Below are 17,356 nucleotides of genomic sequence, written 5' to 3'. Positions count from 1 at the left end.
GCCAAAATACCCACATTTCATCCCAGCCTTTATATCTGAAATGATCACAAAATCAGTAGCATCTTTTAAATTTTTCACACTAGGATGATGAACAAGACAGACTAGACAGAGATTACATACACATCAGTGCTTATTCCAGGGTCTCTAACAAAATCAAATGGGATACAATTTGAAGACTCATGCTTTTCTTCATTTTTTGTTTTACCACAGCTTTTATAATATCTGTGTGTATGTGAATTTTCTCAAGCTTTAGAAAAAATGGGTTTAATAACAAAGCATATTTCACATTTACTAGTCCAAGCAAATTGTAAATTTTAAGATTCTATTATTCTATTTAACTAAAATTACATTACTTTCTTAAATCAAAAAGGTTTTGTTACTATTTTTAATTAGTCTGCTGATTAAAAATCCATACCTAAAACATTTAAATTAAAATTAAATACTACAATGACACACATCACAAATATTTTATTCTCAGAGTTTCATGTCTTTAGCATAAGGTAATGCAACAATAAACCCAACTTTTTGTCTCTGGTTGAATTCAAACCTTGAAACCGTTAACCACGCTAAAATTACTAAATTTAGTTTTTTCTCCACGCTAACAGCTCTTAGAACAAATGCAGTAATTGTAAATAATGACTGGGAAAATTCATAACTCGGATATTACAGTTATGCCTTAATACAATATATGCTGCTTATTGCATTGATGTTGTTTCTTTGCCTAGTAACTACAAACATTTGAGTACCTCCTCTCAGTAGATAGCATTAGGACAGCTTCAAAGAAAGAATTTTTACAGCTGTCCTATGAGAATTACTAACACATTAAAATCTGGCTTTCAGAAGAATCATCCAAAAAGTAAATAATAATAACAGCAAAAATCACAAGTTAGTATAAAATCATCATCTTGCTATGTGTGACAATTTGTTCTGAACAGAGAGGACACAACAGACAAATAGCAGCAGGATTGAGTTATAAGGAAGGACAGCTCCTTAACCACAGACGGAATATATTTCCTCATATTCCTTCTGTACCACAGTACAGATTCTGAGTAATAATAAAAGCATATTTCCATTCCTCCTTCACAAAAATGAAGTATCTCAGAATACTGTAGCTACATAGAATAAATTCTGTTTTTTAAAGTACATTTGAATTAGCTCACATAGCAGATTATCTAATAATAATAAGTCTGCAAAATAAACCAAATCATAGTCCCTTCCTCACTTATTACAAATTGATGATTTTGCATGTGAAGGATATGTCCTCTTGGCAAAGGCAACTGCAGTAAACAAGCTAATGTTCGTGACCTTCTTCTGGGAGGATTAGGCAACCAATACAGTAACAGCAGGTAAATACCTTTACATTCTTAGAGCAGTTATTCAAAAGCATTATCCAACAGTTATCTAGAAGTTAGGCAGAAGAAGAATACCTTCTATTGCTTTTCCAGCATTACTTTGAGAAAATTTATGAGAACTCATGTTTTTCACTTATGAAAATTTAGTGCTAACAGTTCAGCAATTCAATAGCCATTTAAAAAATGGTTAATAAACCTCCTATTAGCAAGAAGAAATCATAGACCCTTTTGCTGTGATAGACAAGCTTCCACTCTTCAAAATCACATCTGTCCCTACTAGTAGATGTAGATGTCAGAGGCAGATGTAGACATTCCTGAATACAAAAAATGTGGCTAGGATATGATCAGTCTGTAATTTTGTTTTATTTTTTAATAGAACAGGTTTCTTGGAAATAGAAGTTTATGAATGTGTGTCCACCTTTCTGTTAGCACCCTAAAGACCCCTTCAAGCTAGCTCTAATTTCATGTTTGCAAATACTCTGTTAAATTGTCACTTAGCATGAAGAAAACACAAGAGATATCCCTCATCTCAGGAGTTAAAAGTACTCCCTGCCTGAAAATCAAATCATAACTCATTGGCTTTTGAAACAAAAGGGCAAGAGCTAAATTAAATTTATGTCTCACACTGGTGGGAAGCATCTCCAGCTATTTTGCTGGCCGTTCTGGAATTTCTTTGTCTTTGGTTCATATGCTTTGATTCACACTTTGTTTCTTGTGGAGCTGATGGACAATTGCAAATTATTCTCCACCAGAATTCAGTGCTGTCTGTACTGAGGATCCAGTCGCCAGGAAAAAATAAATAAATCAGCAACAAAAAGTTCCTTTAACTACTGAGGGAGTTAGCAACACTTTGAAAGAAAATTGTAGCATCATTCCGAAACAAATAAATAAAACATAATTATAACCCTTCCAACACAGTATGGATAGCAGATGTATTTACCTAAGAATTCCTCCTTTCTACTAACTGGACCATAAAAGCCAAATTTGCCTGAGGGGCTTCTACTGAAGTCAACAAAAATAGTCCACACACTTGCATGCAAAGAGCAAAATTGTATTTTTATATAACCATCGTTTTTAAATTCTATCCCCACTCAACTGACTGGGAGCTTTTTGCTGTGTATGTAAGGGTAGCATTTAGCTATAAATCGAGTCTCAACTAACTTTCTGCAGTGCAATATTATCTCTGGTTAGATAGCAATTTATTCAGAAATAATTCACTTTCTAGACTGGGTGGTATTGAATCTGGAGACATCGTTCTTTTTACCCATTTACAAGCATTTCAGACCTGGAGATAATTCTGCTCATACAGCTCTTGAAGATCATCCAGGAATGTTTTGGGTCTTCCCCTAAACAAGAGAAATGCTGGCTTCTTCACATAAACATTATGTTGATCTTATATTGAATTCATTGCTAAGTGAAAATATTACCTGAAGCTTTAGATACAGCACTTGAGCCCAAAAGTTACAACGTTCATTACAACCATCGATCTGAAAATAGTACAAAAACAGGGGATGAGATAAACATGATACCAGAAATCCAGTGGAACAAAGTATTGCTTATCTGACTTGTAAAGCAGATTACCTGAAGAATTTGCTTTAGACCATGAACAGCTGGTGGCTGGTACAAATTAGCAATCTGTTCTTCCTCATCCACTTCCACATGTATTTCACCAGACCGGGCAGTAAGAATATAACAGAAGCTGGGACGAGGAAGATTAGTTGTCATCTATTAAAAAGTAAGGAAAAGAAACATGACCTTAAAAAAGGCACTTAACTTTGGCCAGGGAGGTTTTATAGTAATAGCCAAAATGAGCAACACAATTTACATTTTAAGAGGGAGAGGAAAACAAAATTATATGGTTAATAACGACTCTCTGAAGTAGAAGTAGAGTTAATAAACTGACTTTTACAAGTTATAAGTGAAATCAGCTTGTGCGTATCATTCTTTCCATAATCTGACATTGATCCTCATCACAAAAACATCTCATGATTTGGCACACTTGGCAAACACTGTGACTTTTTCAAGGTGCTTGTTGTTGGCTTTGCATTTTTTTGTTACGTGGTAGGAATGTCCCGATTATTCTTATTTTTTTCTTAACATCCCAAACTTTTCTGAGATTTCGGGGCTTTTGCATGTGGGTGGGTTTTTGTGATAGTAAACAGCTGCCGAACTTTTAAAGCTGCCAAATTAAATCCAGGACAGCACAAGGAGATAATGAAGAACAGGAACGCAACAGCTACAAGAACTGCTGTCTTTGTGTTATGCCAGATTTTTCTTTCCCCCTTAACAAGTACCATGACGTAACAACTTTATCAATCACCACTTAAAGAGGTCCCAAGCTAGAAAGGCTTCTCAGGGAAAAAAAAAAACCAAAACAAAAAAACGACAATGCTAGAAAATAATTTTTATTGTGGATATGGTAAAATATTCTTTTAGCAATGTTTGTTGTTAATAAAGCCTTTAATAAAATAAATATGAATGTATTAAAGACAGCTGGCCACCCATCTAAAAAAAAAATCTGCATAAGGAAAAAAAAAGCAAAAGAAGTTGATACCCAAATTCTGTTTGCCTCTGACAGCACTAAAGAAGGTATTTAAATTTACATATGGCTCAAAAGAAATCAGCTCCACAGATCCCAACAACATTATCAGCATACTGGCATTATTTTTTATGTACAAAACTTCTTCCATAAAGCTGTGCATAAAACTACACTGTTTTTATCCAAAAAAAGAGTATCTCAACTGAAAAAACACCACTCAGCAGTAGAATGCAAGTTGTGATCCTCCGTGGAATGAATTAGTATTTCGAACCCATAACAGAAGTGTAAATTGCATGATTATGGAAAGTTTCCTCCATTTTTAGATTGCTAATAAAATAGAGAAAATTAAGAACAAATGAGAGACATAACAACGCTAAACAACATTTAAAAGCTTTGCTCCTTTCGTGGATATTCCCATTCTGTTGTCCACGGTATTTTAATGCACAAAACAACCCATTTCTCTGAGACTTCTGAAATGTCTAGATGAAAGGGAAAGTCAAGGAGAGAACAGACGTTTCACTGTTTCAGTCTTCGTTTTATAGATAACCAAGGTCTGAACTTTCTATTCATCAACATAAACCCCTGCACAATGCAAAGAACACTACACTGCAGAGAAAAGATTCTCAGACTTCAGAAATAACTCGTAATATCCACGTTTAATGTCCCCTGGGGTTTTGAAACTTTCCAGCTTTTTTTTCTTTTCTAGAACTTGCATCCTGATTGACTCCCCCAAGCTCTTACACAAATTTTTAATACCACAGACTTCTTCCCCAAAGAACAGCCTATACAAGAACAGTAGGACAGCACAAGCACTTGACTACCCAGAAGCTTCTCAAACGATCTTGTGTTACCAAAATGGCATTTGACATGACAGAACTCCCTTTTCAAATACAAAGCTAATTAAAGGAAAATTAAAGATGCAATTTTAGATTTGCAAATATATAGTAACATTCTTTAAATCAATTTTGATACTTCCCCAGACCCTAAAAATCACAGAAACACTAATCACTATTTAGCATTTTTGTGTTCATCCTTCAACTGTCATCAAGTAAGACAAGTATCACCGAAGTCATGCGAACTAGTAGGAGACTGGATTCCAGCAGTCAGTCCATTCTTCACAGAATTTGATCTTCAGAAAAGTGCTTTGAAATCTATAGCTGAAAAGTGCTTCAAAAGAATGAGCTAATATTGTTGTTCTCAGCTGGCTCCATGCTATCTAATACCTCTTTCCTCCTGCAAGAAGAGGAGAGGAATAATTTGTTTGGACATCCTACCATTCTAGCTCTAGAGGATTAATAAGGGGCTAACTGCGTAATTTTGGAAAGATGCTGCTGATCCAGAGGGCTTCAGGTTAGCCTAGGAGGTTGCCAGAATCAGTGAAACAAAACTCAGTAACTAAAAAGAGGGAGAGAATCTGATTCCCAAAGTAAACATGATTACATTAACAACAAAAATAGTAGTTGTGAGTGAAAAAAATCATTTCCATAATAACAAGACTTACCATTTCAGAGTCTTGACTTTGTCCAGGAACTTTTACAGGCACTACTGGAGGCCACAGACTGTCTATCAGACTAAAAAGTCCTAATGCCCTTTAAAAAGACCAATACAATCAGGTTTAAAATGTTTTCTAGTGTTATACATTATATTAAGAAGATTGATTAAGAAATATAATCTAAACCACTGTATGATTATGAAAACAATTTTAAATCATATTTGTTTTCTGGAAGCTGGGTTTGATTTGGTCTAATTAAATCTCCATCATTTCTGCTGCAGGGTGGAGAGGGAGGGAAGGGGTGTATCACATTCAGTGAAAAGCAAGTCATATTTAATCCTTTGCCATGAGCAGTCTGATACATAATAAAATTCAGAGGAACTGGGGTAAATGCTAGCTTGGGAAGGACACAGATACCAGCACAACTTCTTCTAAAAAATAGCTTTTAACTATTTTAACTAATAGGGTTTTTTTTAAGTTTTTTTTCTAACATTTTAATTTCTTGCTTTTCTCTAACAGCTGATTGTAACTGCTTTCAGGAAAGTCAGCAATTTTCAGACAGAGAGAAACAGGCATGATTTTGTTATCTGAAGTACATGTGCAGAGGACACGGTCTCCTTCCTACACAGCTGCTCATTTAGCTACAATTTGTATTTATTTATTTTGTGAGTTTCCCAGTTTTAATTTAGAAACAAACATAAAACTAAAAGACCAGCATATTAAGGTAAGATGTTGCAGACTCTTTAGCTTTAGAAGCAAACTGTAATTTGCTGCAGTTCAGTGACTGCCTTTGTCAGTTGATAATGCATCCTTGCTGGCCAGGCAGGAACATCTGAGGGAGAGGCCAAGAAAGCAGCTAAGGGAGGGGAAATAGCTACAGATAACTAACTTGAAGAGGCATGTATTTTTGAATTAAAGCTCCCAGTTATCTTGTCCTAGTTCTCTGTTCTGTGTAGTTGAAGCACAGAGATCTGGATTTTAACCCCACACTGCCTCCAAGAACAAGCTGTCTGTTCCTCCAATTAAGAAAGCCGGTATTTCTGAAACAGTTCTAAGTGAAGCCTCAAAACAGGGTAAAAGTAATATTAGCTTCTAAACTGACTGTTTAGAAGGAAACAGCATACTCTGGTACAGGGCTGAAGCACGTTGCAATATGCTGTTTCTCTTCAAGGGGTCACAGAAACTTTTCATTTAAAGTTCTGCTTTTAGCTCACTTCTGCTTAAGCTTATTTATTTCTGTATTTCCTTAGTCCTTCTCCAGATCCTTAAGTGTTTAGACTTTGGGTGTCTATAGGCAGTGAATTTCTTCCCACGATTTTTCATAAAGCACCAGGTATGATTCACTGTTAATAGTGATGCCTTTGGACCAGCACTGTAAGAAGTTTTATGGATGTAAACCTCAGAGTGGATCTTGTGGAATAAAGTTTGTAGTTTATGATTCAGGTAACAAGCTGGCAGATTAAAAAGATGATGTTGCTACCTGTAGTCATGTTCTCCACATTAATGAACAGATCAGAAACACAAATGTTCTGCTGTTTTAACAGAAACAAACTTCCTAACTTATATGGCATCATCTCTGAGTCTGTAAAAGGAGAAGGCTGAGCTCAGAGGCTGGGTTTTTTTGGTTTGTGTTTTTTGCTTTTAACAGTGAGAACATTACAACATACAAAGCAACCCTTCTTAGGTATTAGAGACTTTACAACAAATTGACCACTTCTTGAATCCTTGATCAGTGAGATTTTCTGTCTTGTATCATGCAGAATGATATCCTTGCTACAGTCACAGGAGGGCCAGTGCCCAGAGGAACAAACTCATCTTGTTAACGGGGACATGAAAAAGGGGAGTTACAGAAAGAGAGGAGTCTCCTATATGACTCTGGGAGTTACACAAGTGCCTTCCTCACATGACACAGCACAAGGGCAAGGGCAGAGCATGGGTATGAATGTACCATAAACTCTGTGTGTGTGCACAGAAATTGCATATTTATCAACTTAGAGCAACTAAGCTATGTTGTTGCAGTGCAGATATAAGGACATCTCCACACAGGCCTTACATTGATTCCTCATCTGTATTTTTAAGCTTACACCAGGGCCATAAAGTTGTCCCTTCTTCTTTAGCTCTCTTCCAGCTTGCTACCCCATATCAGAATATCTAAGACATATAGCACATTTTCTTGTATTACTTGTGTCCTACTGCTTGGACCAGGAGCACTTAATTATTAGTAAATGACAGTATTTGTTTACAAACAGGCAGAGGAGCAGCCTTGTGTAGAGAGTGTCTCTTGAACATCTTGGCCTCATCCTTTTGTTTGACACCACTCAGGCAAAAGGCAGGGACAATTGCCACCCAAAGGATTTGTAAGTTCCAAGTCACATCCTGCTGGGATCCTTGTCTAACAAAGAGAATGTTTTTTCCTAGAGTTGTCACTGTATCTGTCAGTGTCCCTGGTGAGGAGCTCCCCTCTTCCTCCACCCATTTATACGCCTCCAAGAAAGTTAACTCTCTCACTTTACACTTAGGGACTTCGGCTTAGCTGAAGGGGGAGTGAGGTGGGGGCAATAACAGTGGAGAAATGTCAAGACACTGTGTCCTCCTCTGTAGAAAATCACTGTCCTCACAGAAAGAATAAAATTCATTCTCTTTATTGGCCAAGCAACACTCAAATCCCACTTCAATCTGACTTGAACAATGGGTGGTTTTAATCCAATATGTGTATCCTTCTTCAGCTATAGAGTCAGGACAAGAGATGAACAGCTGGCTCTGTGGTACAATGGAGGGACATGGTTAGCTCCCGTGTGCACAAAGACCCTCTCCGGCTACTGAAGACAAAAACTTAAAATTTTGCTCTGTGAGTCTAATTACTAGTCACTTAAAAAAAAAAAAAGGGGGGAAAAAAAAAAAAAAGAAAGAAAGAATTATCACAAAAGGAGAGTCTCCTAGAAAAGGAAAAGTAGAGTAAGAAGAAACAGGCTCAAGAATAAAAAAAAGAACATGTAAAGTATTCTGAATATTGGGTTTTTTGCTTCAGAGACAAGGACTCTATTGTAATATTCCATAACTTTTTTTTGAAAAAAGAAAAAAAGACTGAATCCATACCAGGAAAAGAACAGAAATCATCTATCAGATTCTAAATGAGAGACTCACCCCCTACTTCCCATGCCAGACTGAAATCTGTGCTTAGTAAAAATCTTTTTGTCCCATACTAACTATGTAGATGTCCACTTGTTTATCACCAACACAGTAAGACCATCAGTAACTCCATGGAGTGCTATAGTATAGACTTCCATAGAAGTATCGACTTAGGACAGGCAGTCCTCTACATACAAGTACTCCTCTCTTCTGTAAACCCACATCAAGATTCACTTCTATATAACGATACTTTTATATATGAGTGTGTGCATGTATATACATATGATACACAAAAAAATTATTTTTAGTGTCCTTTATTTTTATTATCCAATGTGCTCAAAAGGCATCCCTCTCAAAACTTTCCTTGCTGAACTTTGGTACATCTTTTCTCTGCATCCATAAATGCAAACTGCCTGCTGTGTACCCAGACAGCAGTCAGAGGATTTTAAAGATTTAATACTGTTCAACAGGTTAAATACATAGTTGAGAAAATGCAAAATATACATGCAACATGTGCAGAAGTTAATTGTCATCCGTTTAACAAAATGGCTTAAACTACTCCATAGAAAAATTACTGGAAGATAACAAGTGATACTAATAAAATACTATTTACGTTTCCCTCCCCACAGTTCTTGCCATAGATGATAACTGTGCTGCCCTGTACCAAAGAAGTTGCTTTCATCTGCTCACCTAACCACCTTCCTTCTCAGTTTCACAGCTCAGCAGGAGATACTTTCTGCTTCTAACCTTCCTGGCTTGTTTTGCTTTTCACTGCAAACTCAGATGGCATACATTCATATATGCATATATGCACACATGTTTGCTCTATGATCTTTGATAAAAACATACAAATAAAGAGAAAAGCTGTTGTAATTATATTTAGACACCCTGTAAACTGATAGACCACTATCTACAGTACCAGCATATCTACTCTGATCCTGTGGAAATTGAATTAATCTCATACTACAAGCTATACTACAAAGATCAAACAACTTCAAATTTTGTTTTTTCAAAACTGTATTTCACTGACTGTCATTTGACAACTTATTTCATAACTTAGTAATGAGATTTTGCTTATTTCTCTCACAAGCATGAAGTTTCATCTAGAGCTGTGGTCCAAGAACTTTGTGTGTGACATACCTGATTCAACTTTTAACATTACAGCTTACAGTTTGGGGGATTTTTCAATTTAATAATCATATCACAGGTTCAGAGGAAAATTACTACAGGGAGACAATGTCAGCACTATCAAAGAAAGTAGAAGGAAAACAATGCCCATAACTAGGAAAAGAAGAAAGCCTATGTAAGGTTACAGTAGGGGACAGGAAGTAAGATGCTAGGATTCTTCTCCAATGTCTTCCACAGCTTTGCTCTGGGAACTCAAGACTTGGCATTTGTCTGTTTCCTACTCTCCTACTCTCCCAATTTTAGTCTAAAATGAAAGAGTTTTCTTTTGGCAGTATCAGTCTCAATTATTAAAAATTTAAAAATCAAGCAATTCCTAGCTGTGAAACATCTCCTTGCGAAAAATGAAAAAGAAACAGTAATAATCACCTAGACTGCATAAGCTTCAACTATCAAAAGACAAGTAATTTGAATATGAAGCTGATACTGTACGTTAGCTCTCTCTTTAATTGTCCTATTAACATCTTGCAGTGCATAAGCTATGCAACGCTGTATTTTCTCAGACTTGAATAATAAAAGAAACAAAATAATAAAGTAAAAATTTGAGCTTACTAAACCAGTATCTCAGTCAAAATACAAACAGGGAGGAAGGGTTCCTGGCTTTTCTTCCCTAAGTTTTGTTTAGATATATGAAATTATTTTGTTGAATAATTTATTTACATACTTTAATAACTCATTATAGTACATTAGAAATAACACATACTACATTAAAAGACTATTATAATATAAAAGCACTTTTGATTCAATAGGGATATTCCTACGTTATTCTCCAATGCTGATTACTAAACATATTAATGACAAAACACTGAAGATACAAGCAGCAGCCCATGCTTGTTAAAGAGAATAAAACTCAGGACAAAAAGTTAATTTCTGATACATAAGTAATCATAAAAAATAATAAAAATGTAATGCAAGTATTCAAAAGTTCAATGTGATTACTGAAATTATGCTTTAAATGGAACTCAACTTTTAACCACAGCAATTACTGAAGTGTTTCAGGACCTCAAAACCTCAGAGACGTGGGTGGCTCTTTTAGATGGCAGACTTTTTGGAGGAGGGAAAACCAAAGGAAGGAAGTCATGACTTCCTTGCTCTGTGGAGAGTTCTTACTATTACATTTCCTGTCAACGTCTAGCAGTCGAAACACTTTCTTGTATAGCAGTTAGCAGTGGTCCTCTCTTCTGAGTGTAAAGCAAAAAGAAGAGAAAGTATATGGTGAAGAGTAGAAGGAAAAGAAGAGATAGAGGCCAGAAAAGTATGTGACTTAAACAAAAAGAGAAAAAAAAAAAAAAAAGAAAGAAAACCCTCAGGCACAACAGTGACCATTACCACAGACAAATGGAGATTTCACATTTCGATGCCTAACATTTGAAAGTTTAAAATGCCAAACAACAGAAGCAAACTATCTGAAAACGCAAAATTTCTCAGAAACATAACACTGGTTGATGAACTCAGTATTCAGAGTCTACTTTAGAGGAAAATGCAACAGATAGTACAACTTGTCATGAGTTAAAGGTTGGGTCAAATGCCAAAGTTTATGAGTTGATGTATTCTTCAGAGTGTTTTATCCTGTCCAACATAAGTGTGGATTTTAGCACTATGCATGCAACAGTTCTATCTGCTTTTGAAACTTGTTCAGCATTTTTTCAATTTAGGGACAAAATTCATACTGACATCCTGTGTTAATTATGTATTACGTTAAAGCATTTCTTCCTCCCTGCTCCATTTTTAAACTGGTGTCATCTTTCTGTTCTGCTTAACAGAAACTTTCTACCTTATAAGAAAGAATAAAGACAAGAAGTGGGTAGGTCTGCTATACTCAGCAGTAAAACAACTCGGTGCTTGGCAAATCAGGTGAAAAGACACAAACTATCAAAATCCAAATTATTATTCTGTGTGGAACTCCAGTCAGTGCTGAAAACATAAAATTAATATTTCTGTCAATAAAGACAGATATCTAAATACAAAGTTTATCCCAGCTCACTGAAATTTCTTTCCAGTAGGAAGCAGGAGACTATGACAATTTATAGGTTATTTACTCCTGAGACATTTTAGTGAGTTCTCAGTCCCTGCATCTAATTGCATCCATTTAGTTACTGGTTATACTGGACATACCTGAAATATGCCTGGGATCTATTTAAACTTGGGGGGGGGACGGGTGTGTTACATATTAGTTGTACTGCATATGGATTCTTAACCAAAATTCCTGTCTGTAGAAGTGCATGATTAAAATCTCAAGGGGCTGAATTTATAAGACTGACATATGAGGTGGGGGGAGGACAAGAGAGAGAATATATACATCTAAGGAGCCAACACTACCAGCAGCAGATCATGAACATTTTTCAGTCACAGAATCACAGAATCATTCAGGTTGGAAAAGACCCTTGGGATCATCAAGTCCAACCATCAGCCTCACTCTATAAAGTTCTCCCCTGCACTATATCCCCCAACATCTCATCTAAACGACCCTTAAACACATCCAGGGATGGTGACTCCACCACATCCCTGGGCAGCCTACTCCACCATCTGACTACTCTCTCTGTGAAATTTTTTCCCTAATGTCCAGTCTAAACCTCCCCTGTTGGAGTTTAAAGCCGTTCCCCCTTGTTCTGTCACTAATCACCTGTGAGAAGAGACCAGCACCAACCTCTCTACAATGTCCTTTCAGGTAGCTGTAGAGAGTGATGAGGTCTCCCCTCAGCCTTCTCTTCCTCAAACTGAACAGTCCCAGCTCCTTCAATCGCTCCTCATAGGATCTGTTCTCCAGGCCCTTCTTCTCTCTTGAAATGACCATATCTTTATTTTTTGCTGATATTAAGCATGCAGTTCAGGGAACAGTTGTAGGAAAGGCTAGGAGACAAGTATGAATGAGAAGGTGAAAAGAAAAGGTGTCAAGAAACAGATACTAAACCACATACGTGTTGTTAATTTACCTGCTACAATACTGGTTCCTACCTTATTCAACAGCCTCATGAACAGACTAGAAGAACTGTTGAAAATAAGACACTGAACAACCCATGGCAACTTTGCCATGACTCAGTCATGTCCATCTGTCTTACAGGATTGCCAGAAACTGGACTTGAAAGTGAAACACCACTTCCTCTACTGGACTACAAAGGGAAGGGTTTCTTGCAGGGATAGTTTTGAGGATTATGTTTTACATGGGTTATGGGACTTGTTCTGAAAACAAATGAAAGACCTTCAAATGACCTAGTACAAGACCCTAGTACTTGTTAAAGCATATGGGCATTCAAACCCAATATTCAACATTGTTTCTCTCAATATCAGATTACTATAATTCTAATTTTTCACAGGGTTGATCTTGGTCAAGATAGGACATGGTTGTCTAAGTTCTTATCCCACTTTTGGAACAAGTGTTTTTTTATAGTGAGAAGAAATGGGTCTAGTTTCTTTAGCATGTCCCACAGATTAGGCCCATTCCAAAGATCAAGTCAGATTTACAGCCAGGTTTTCAAGGTTTTCACCCTTTATTATAGTTTTTTAGTCTTGAAATGCAAGTTCAGATCACAACAGCAATTTAAAAATTGTATTTACTGGCATGATGTTAAATAGTACTTTAAATTAAATACTTGATTATAAGGATGGATGATGGCCTGGAAAATTTTTTTAATAATAACAGTGGTCCATTGATGCAAAAAGCCTGAGAACCTCTTGTATCTGTTAAATGAAGATCTCCTCTGTCTCATGGAGGGACTGAGGAAGCACTTGTCTCTATAGGAGAGATTACATCCATGTGACTTTCAGACAACATGCACATACAGGATCTTATTAGCCATTCCTGGCCTTCTCCAGATCATGTACTTCAAAGGCACAAAAAATAAATAAATTATTTTCCCTTGTATTTCCTACATCTTATTCTGCTTTATCCATTTTAAAAGTCACTGACAGACTCCAGGAAACAAACAGTCTAAAATCCTTCTCCTCCAAAAAAGTAACTGGCATTCAAAAAAAAAAAAAAAAGGCAGCACTTTCTTGCAGAGCAGACCACATAGTTCTTACTCACTCGTGCTGCAAGCCAAGGTTGGGCACTCACAGGCATATCCCATCATGTGCTTGGACACACCACTGGCTCTGGAAACCCATTTATCCAGTGGCAATGAGTTCTAGAGTTGAATTATGCTCTGTGTGAATAAGTACTCCCTTATATTCATTTCAGATATAGATTTACTGTGGTTTCCATCACACCTAGAATGACACAAAACATGTCCCTACACTTAAAAGTAATAACAAGTTATAAAGCAGAATTTAGGCTAAAACAATTAAGAAAAAAATAAATCCCTGAACAGCTCCCCCACCCACCCATCTTGTACAATGAAATCACGTTTTAACCACTGCACTGTCCCTGAAGCTACACTAGCCTTTTTCTTTTAAAGTTTCCTAGCAGGGTTACCACCAGCACAGCTCCAGCTGAGCCACCAGCATTTTCAGTAATGTGTCTTCTAATCATCCTCAGAATAGCCAGAAGTAAGTTACTGCTGCTTTGAAACAGAATTTACATTAGAAAAAGTCTGTCTCTTATTAGCTAGGCAGAGTACTGGAAACACCAGCAGCCAGTTGTAAAAGTTCATTTGTATCCAGAATTCCAAAGCCATTATTTAATTTGTTTGGAAAAAATGTAACTTGAAAAAAAAGCCAGCAAAATAATTAAATAAGAAGACGTGTTTGTTATTAAAGATCCATAAAAATGCAAGTAGGCTTGAAATCCAAAGGATCTGAAAATTAACACTGCAAGTACATAAAAAGAAAAGCATACTGAATAGGGCTGGCTGGGAAACAACAATTCCATTTTACTAAACATTTCAAGGCTTTGAAATTTGTTTTTGTTCCAATATGAAACAAAAATGAGACTTTCTGAAAGTTTTCATGAAATGAGAATGAGAGAGAGAATATTCACTCCCTCTGGACCTGAAAAAAATCTTCCCAACAAAATTGTCTCCAAAATAGATAATGTTTCCATGAAACATTCTGGTTTTGATGAAACAGCATTTTTCAACAGGAAAAAAAGTGTCAGCAGAAATATCATAGCCATTCTAATAGCAAAGGCTTATCTAGATCGGATGCTTGTACGAATAAATTATGTTGCGAATTGAACCAATCTAATTATATTTATATAGGTCCCCATGTGAATATTGTATCGCTTTCCTTAGAAAGATACTCTGTAAGATACTTGATCTATTTAAATTTTTTTCTTGATTAAAGGTACTTTATTTTATTCAAATAATGTAAAAAGAATCACAGAATAAGCAAAATCTGAGACGTATCATAATTTGTTACTTATTGGGGGGGATTTTTCTATAAACCTGTGGACATTCTTATTCCAAAATAAGAATGGCTTTCCAATTGGCAAGATTTTTTTTTTTTTTAAAGAAACTTAAACTGTGCTCCTGAAACCATATAGACTTAACTGAATTAAGCTCTCGTATACTAAGGGAAAATCTGTGCTTGAAGCTTCAACCCATACTGGGCAGCACTGTAGAAAAACATACTGTAGTAAACAGTTCTGCAATGAAAGGGAGGTGAACTAATGTTTTTAAGTCTTTGAACCTACTGAAGAGGAAGAAAGCACTCATGTTCTATGAAATATTGCATACAGTAATTCTTCTCTAATCCTTTCTCTGCCAAGCTTGCATTTTTGTGTTAGCTTATTTATCCTCATTTTGGAGTATGGTCGGCTGAAGTACTATTGGATGCCCCAAAAATGGCAATGAGGACATTTAATTGAACAAAACCAGATCCAGTTGTTGCAAAGAATATTGATCACAGAAATAAACAGAACGGCAGATCAGCTCTGCCTGCCACAGCATGCAATATATGCTCCCAGGAATTGTTCTCACCTTCCTCTTGTAGTTCTTTGCAAAATTTTCATTCCAGCTAAGCAGCAGAATTTTCCTTCCCATCTTCTGCAATACTGCTCAATGTCATCTGCAGAACTTAGGGACTGCAACTGCACTTCACTGAACATACCATAGGCATCCTGGACAAGGAGACATAACCTGCAAAACATTTCTTCATTACTCATTGGCTTCTGTTCACAACAAACAAAACTAGCAAATTTTTGAAAAATTATAATACAGTCTTCAGAACAGGCCTTATTCTCTACAGTATCTAGAGTATTTCTACCGAATAATATATGAATAAACAAACCCAACATTACTAAAGGTTTCCTCATGTATATTTTCAGGATGTAACAGGGCCATGAAGTAGAGAAGCATGAATGAAAAAAAGCATAAAGGGCTTGCAGTGGGGATTAGACAAATTAACTGCTACGTACTATGTGATTTGCATACTTAAAAAGAAAGAAAGTTGAGTTTTTGCCTTATTTGAGGTGAATTCTGCAATGCAGACAGAGCAATGATCAAACATATGCGAGTGTGTGTGTATAAATATAAAAATTCTGCATAGAAGTAAACAAAGCAACATATTTCACAAGTAATAATCACCAACACTGAAACTGGCAAAGCAAGCATTACATTTTGTGTAACTTTTTTAAGAGTCCTGAGGATGCAAAAAAGGAGTGAAATGTCAATTTTTCTTTTTAAAAAAAACCAACAACATGAAACTGCAGATTAGTACATTCAATATTAGGTATGAAGAAGCCCAGAGGAACTAATTTAAGGAGGTAATTAAAGAATCTGCTAAACGAACAATTTCATTAAAGTAATCTATGGAAGTAGGGGCTGTAGGGCCGGGAAGTATTGCTTAACCAACTTGCTGGCATTTCAAAAAGATATTACTGTCATAGCAGATAAGGCAAAATCAGTGGATGTCATACATTTAGATAGTCAAAAATGCATTTCACAGGATTCTGCATCTGAGATGAGCAGCCACGATAGCATGAGTCATGCAGTACTGGAAGAAGGAGGCTGCTGTCTACAAGACTGGTTTAATTACCCCAGAAAGAGACAGTTAAGCATGGAAACTTTTCAAAGGAGACAAAAATTACCTTTGAAGGTAGCACACACATCTTTACTTCTAAATAAAACTCAGGGGTGCACTAGGCAGCAGAATTCAGTTCATTTCAAAGTTACATGCCAAAACTACCTTCTCCAGAGCAGCACCACTGTTCACAGCAAACCAACTCCAACTGCTTTTGGAGCACATCAAATAACATATATGCATCCTGAAAGCATTCAACCATAGTCATTGTATCTTTGTAAAACACATTTTAAATGAAATGAGCTCCTATATTTCTCTGGAAGAAATCCACATATTTTCTTCACAGAGAAGCTTAGGAACACGGAAGACCATTAATCACAGTTTCCTTGTTCATTATAAACTAACTTTGGTTTACACCCTTAAGAGGGCTGTATTCGACATAGGATACAACCCTAAGGCCTTTCAGACATCAGCAGCTGTGCAAGCACCAGCTCATAGTCGTCATTTCTCAGATTCTGGTGGTGGTTTTGAGAAGCAGGGAGTGGTAAGACTGAACACAAATGAAGGGTCCCATTTTTCCCGTATCTCTAGTGCCAAAGGTCCCACACAAACAGAGTCTTCACCAGGGAAAGAAAGCTTAGGTACAATTCCTCCACAGACTGACAAGGTTAAGAAGTCCTTTAGAGCCATGAAACACTGTTCCTACCCTGAGCAATGACAAATATGAGGAAACCACTGTTGTGATGTGTAGGCTGGAAGGAT

At 36.4% G+C, this 17,356-nt stretch overlaps 1 protein-coding gene across 5 annotated transcripts in view; it reads right to left on the bottom strand.

The window, feature by feature from the left end:
• Window positions 1-17,356, bottom strand: part of SPIDR (scaffold protein involved in DNA repair) — a 197,012-nt gene that overhangs the window by 12,224 nt on the left and 167,432 nt on the right. For 3 of the 5 annotated variants that reach the window (XM_026843074.1, XM_026843075.1, XM_026843073.1), the window contains 4 exons: window positions 15,553-15,711; window positions 5,393-5,480; window positions 2,934-3,077; window positions 2,780-2,839 (listed from right to left, as the gene is read on the bottom strand). In XM_026843074.1, coding sequence (XP_026698875.1) covers window positions 2,780-2,839; window positions 2,934-3,077; window positions 5,393-5,480; window positions 15,553-15,711 — 451 coding nt within the window. The remainder of the gene's footprint in view (window positions 1-2,779; window positions 2,840-2,933; window positions 3,078-5,392; window positions 5,481-15,552; window positions 15,712-17,356) is intronic. The other 2 variants (XM_026843076.1, XM_026843078.1) reach the window with 2 other exon arrangements.

Source organism: Athene cunicularia, assembly GCF_003259725.1.
Source record: "Athene cunicularia isolate RWA chromosome 2 unlocalized genomic scaffold, athCun1 chr2_part1, whole genome shotgun sequence".
Classification (NCBI taxonomy): Eukaryota; Metazoa; Chordata; class Aves; order Strigiformes; family Strigidae; genus Athene; species Athene cunicularia.
Note: the sequence above shows the minus strand (reverse complement) of the source record. Positions and strands in the feature narration are given on the sequence as shown.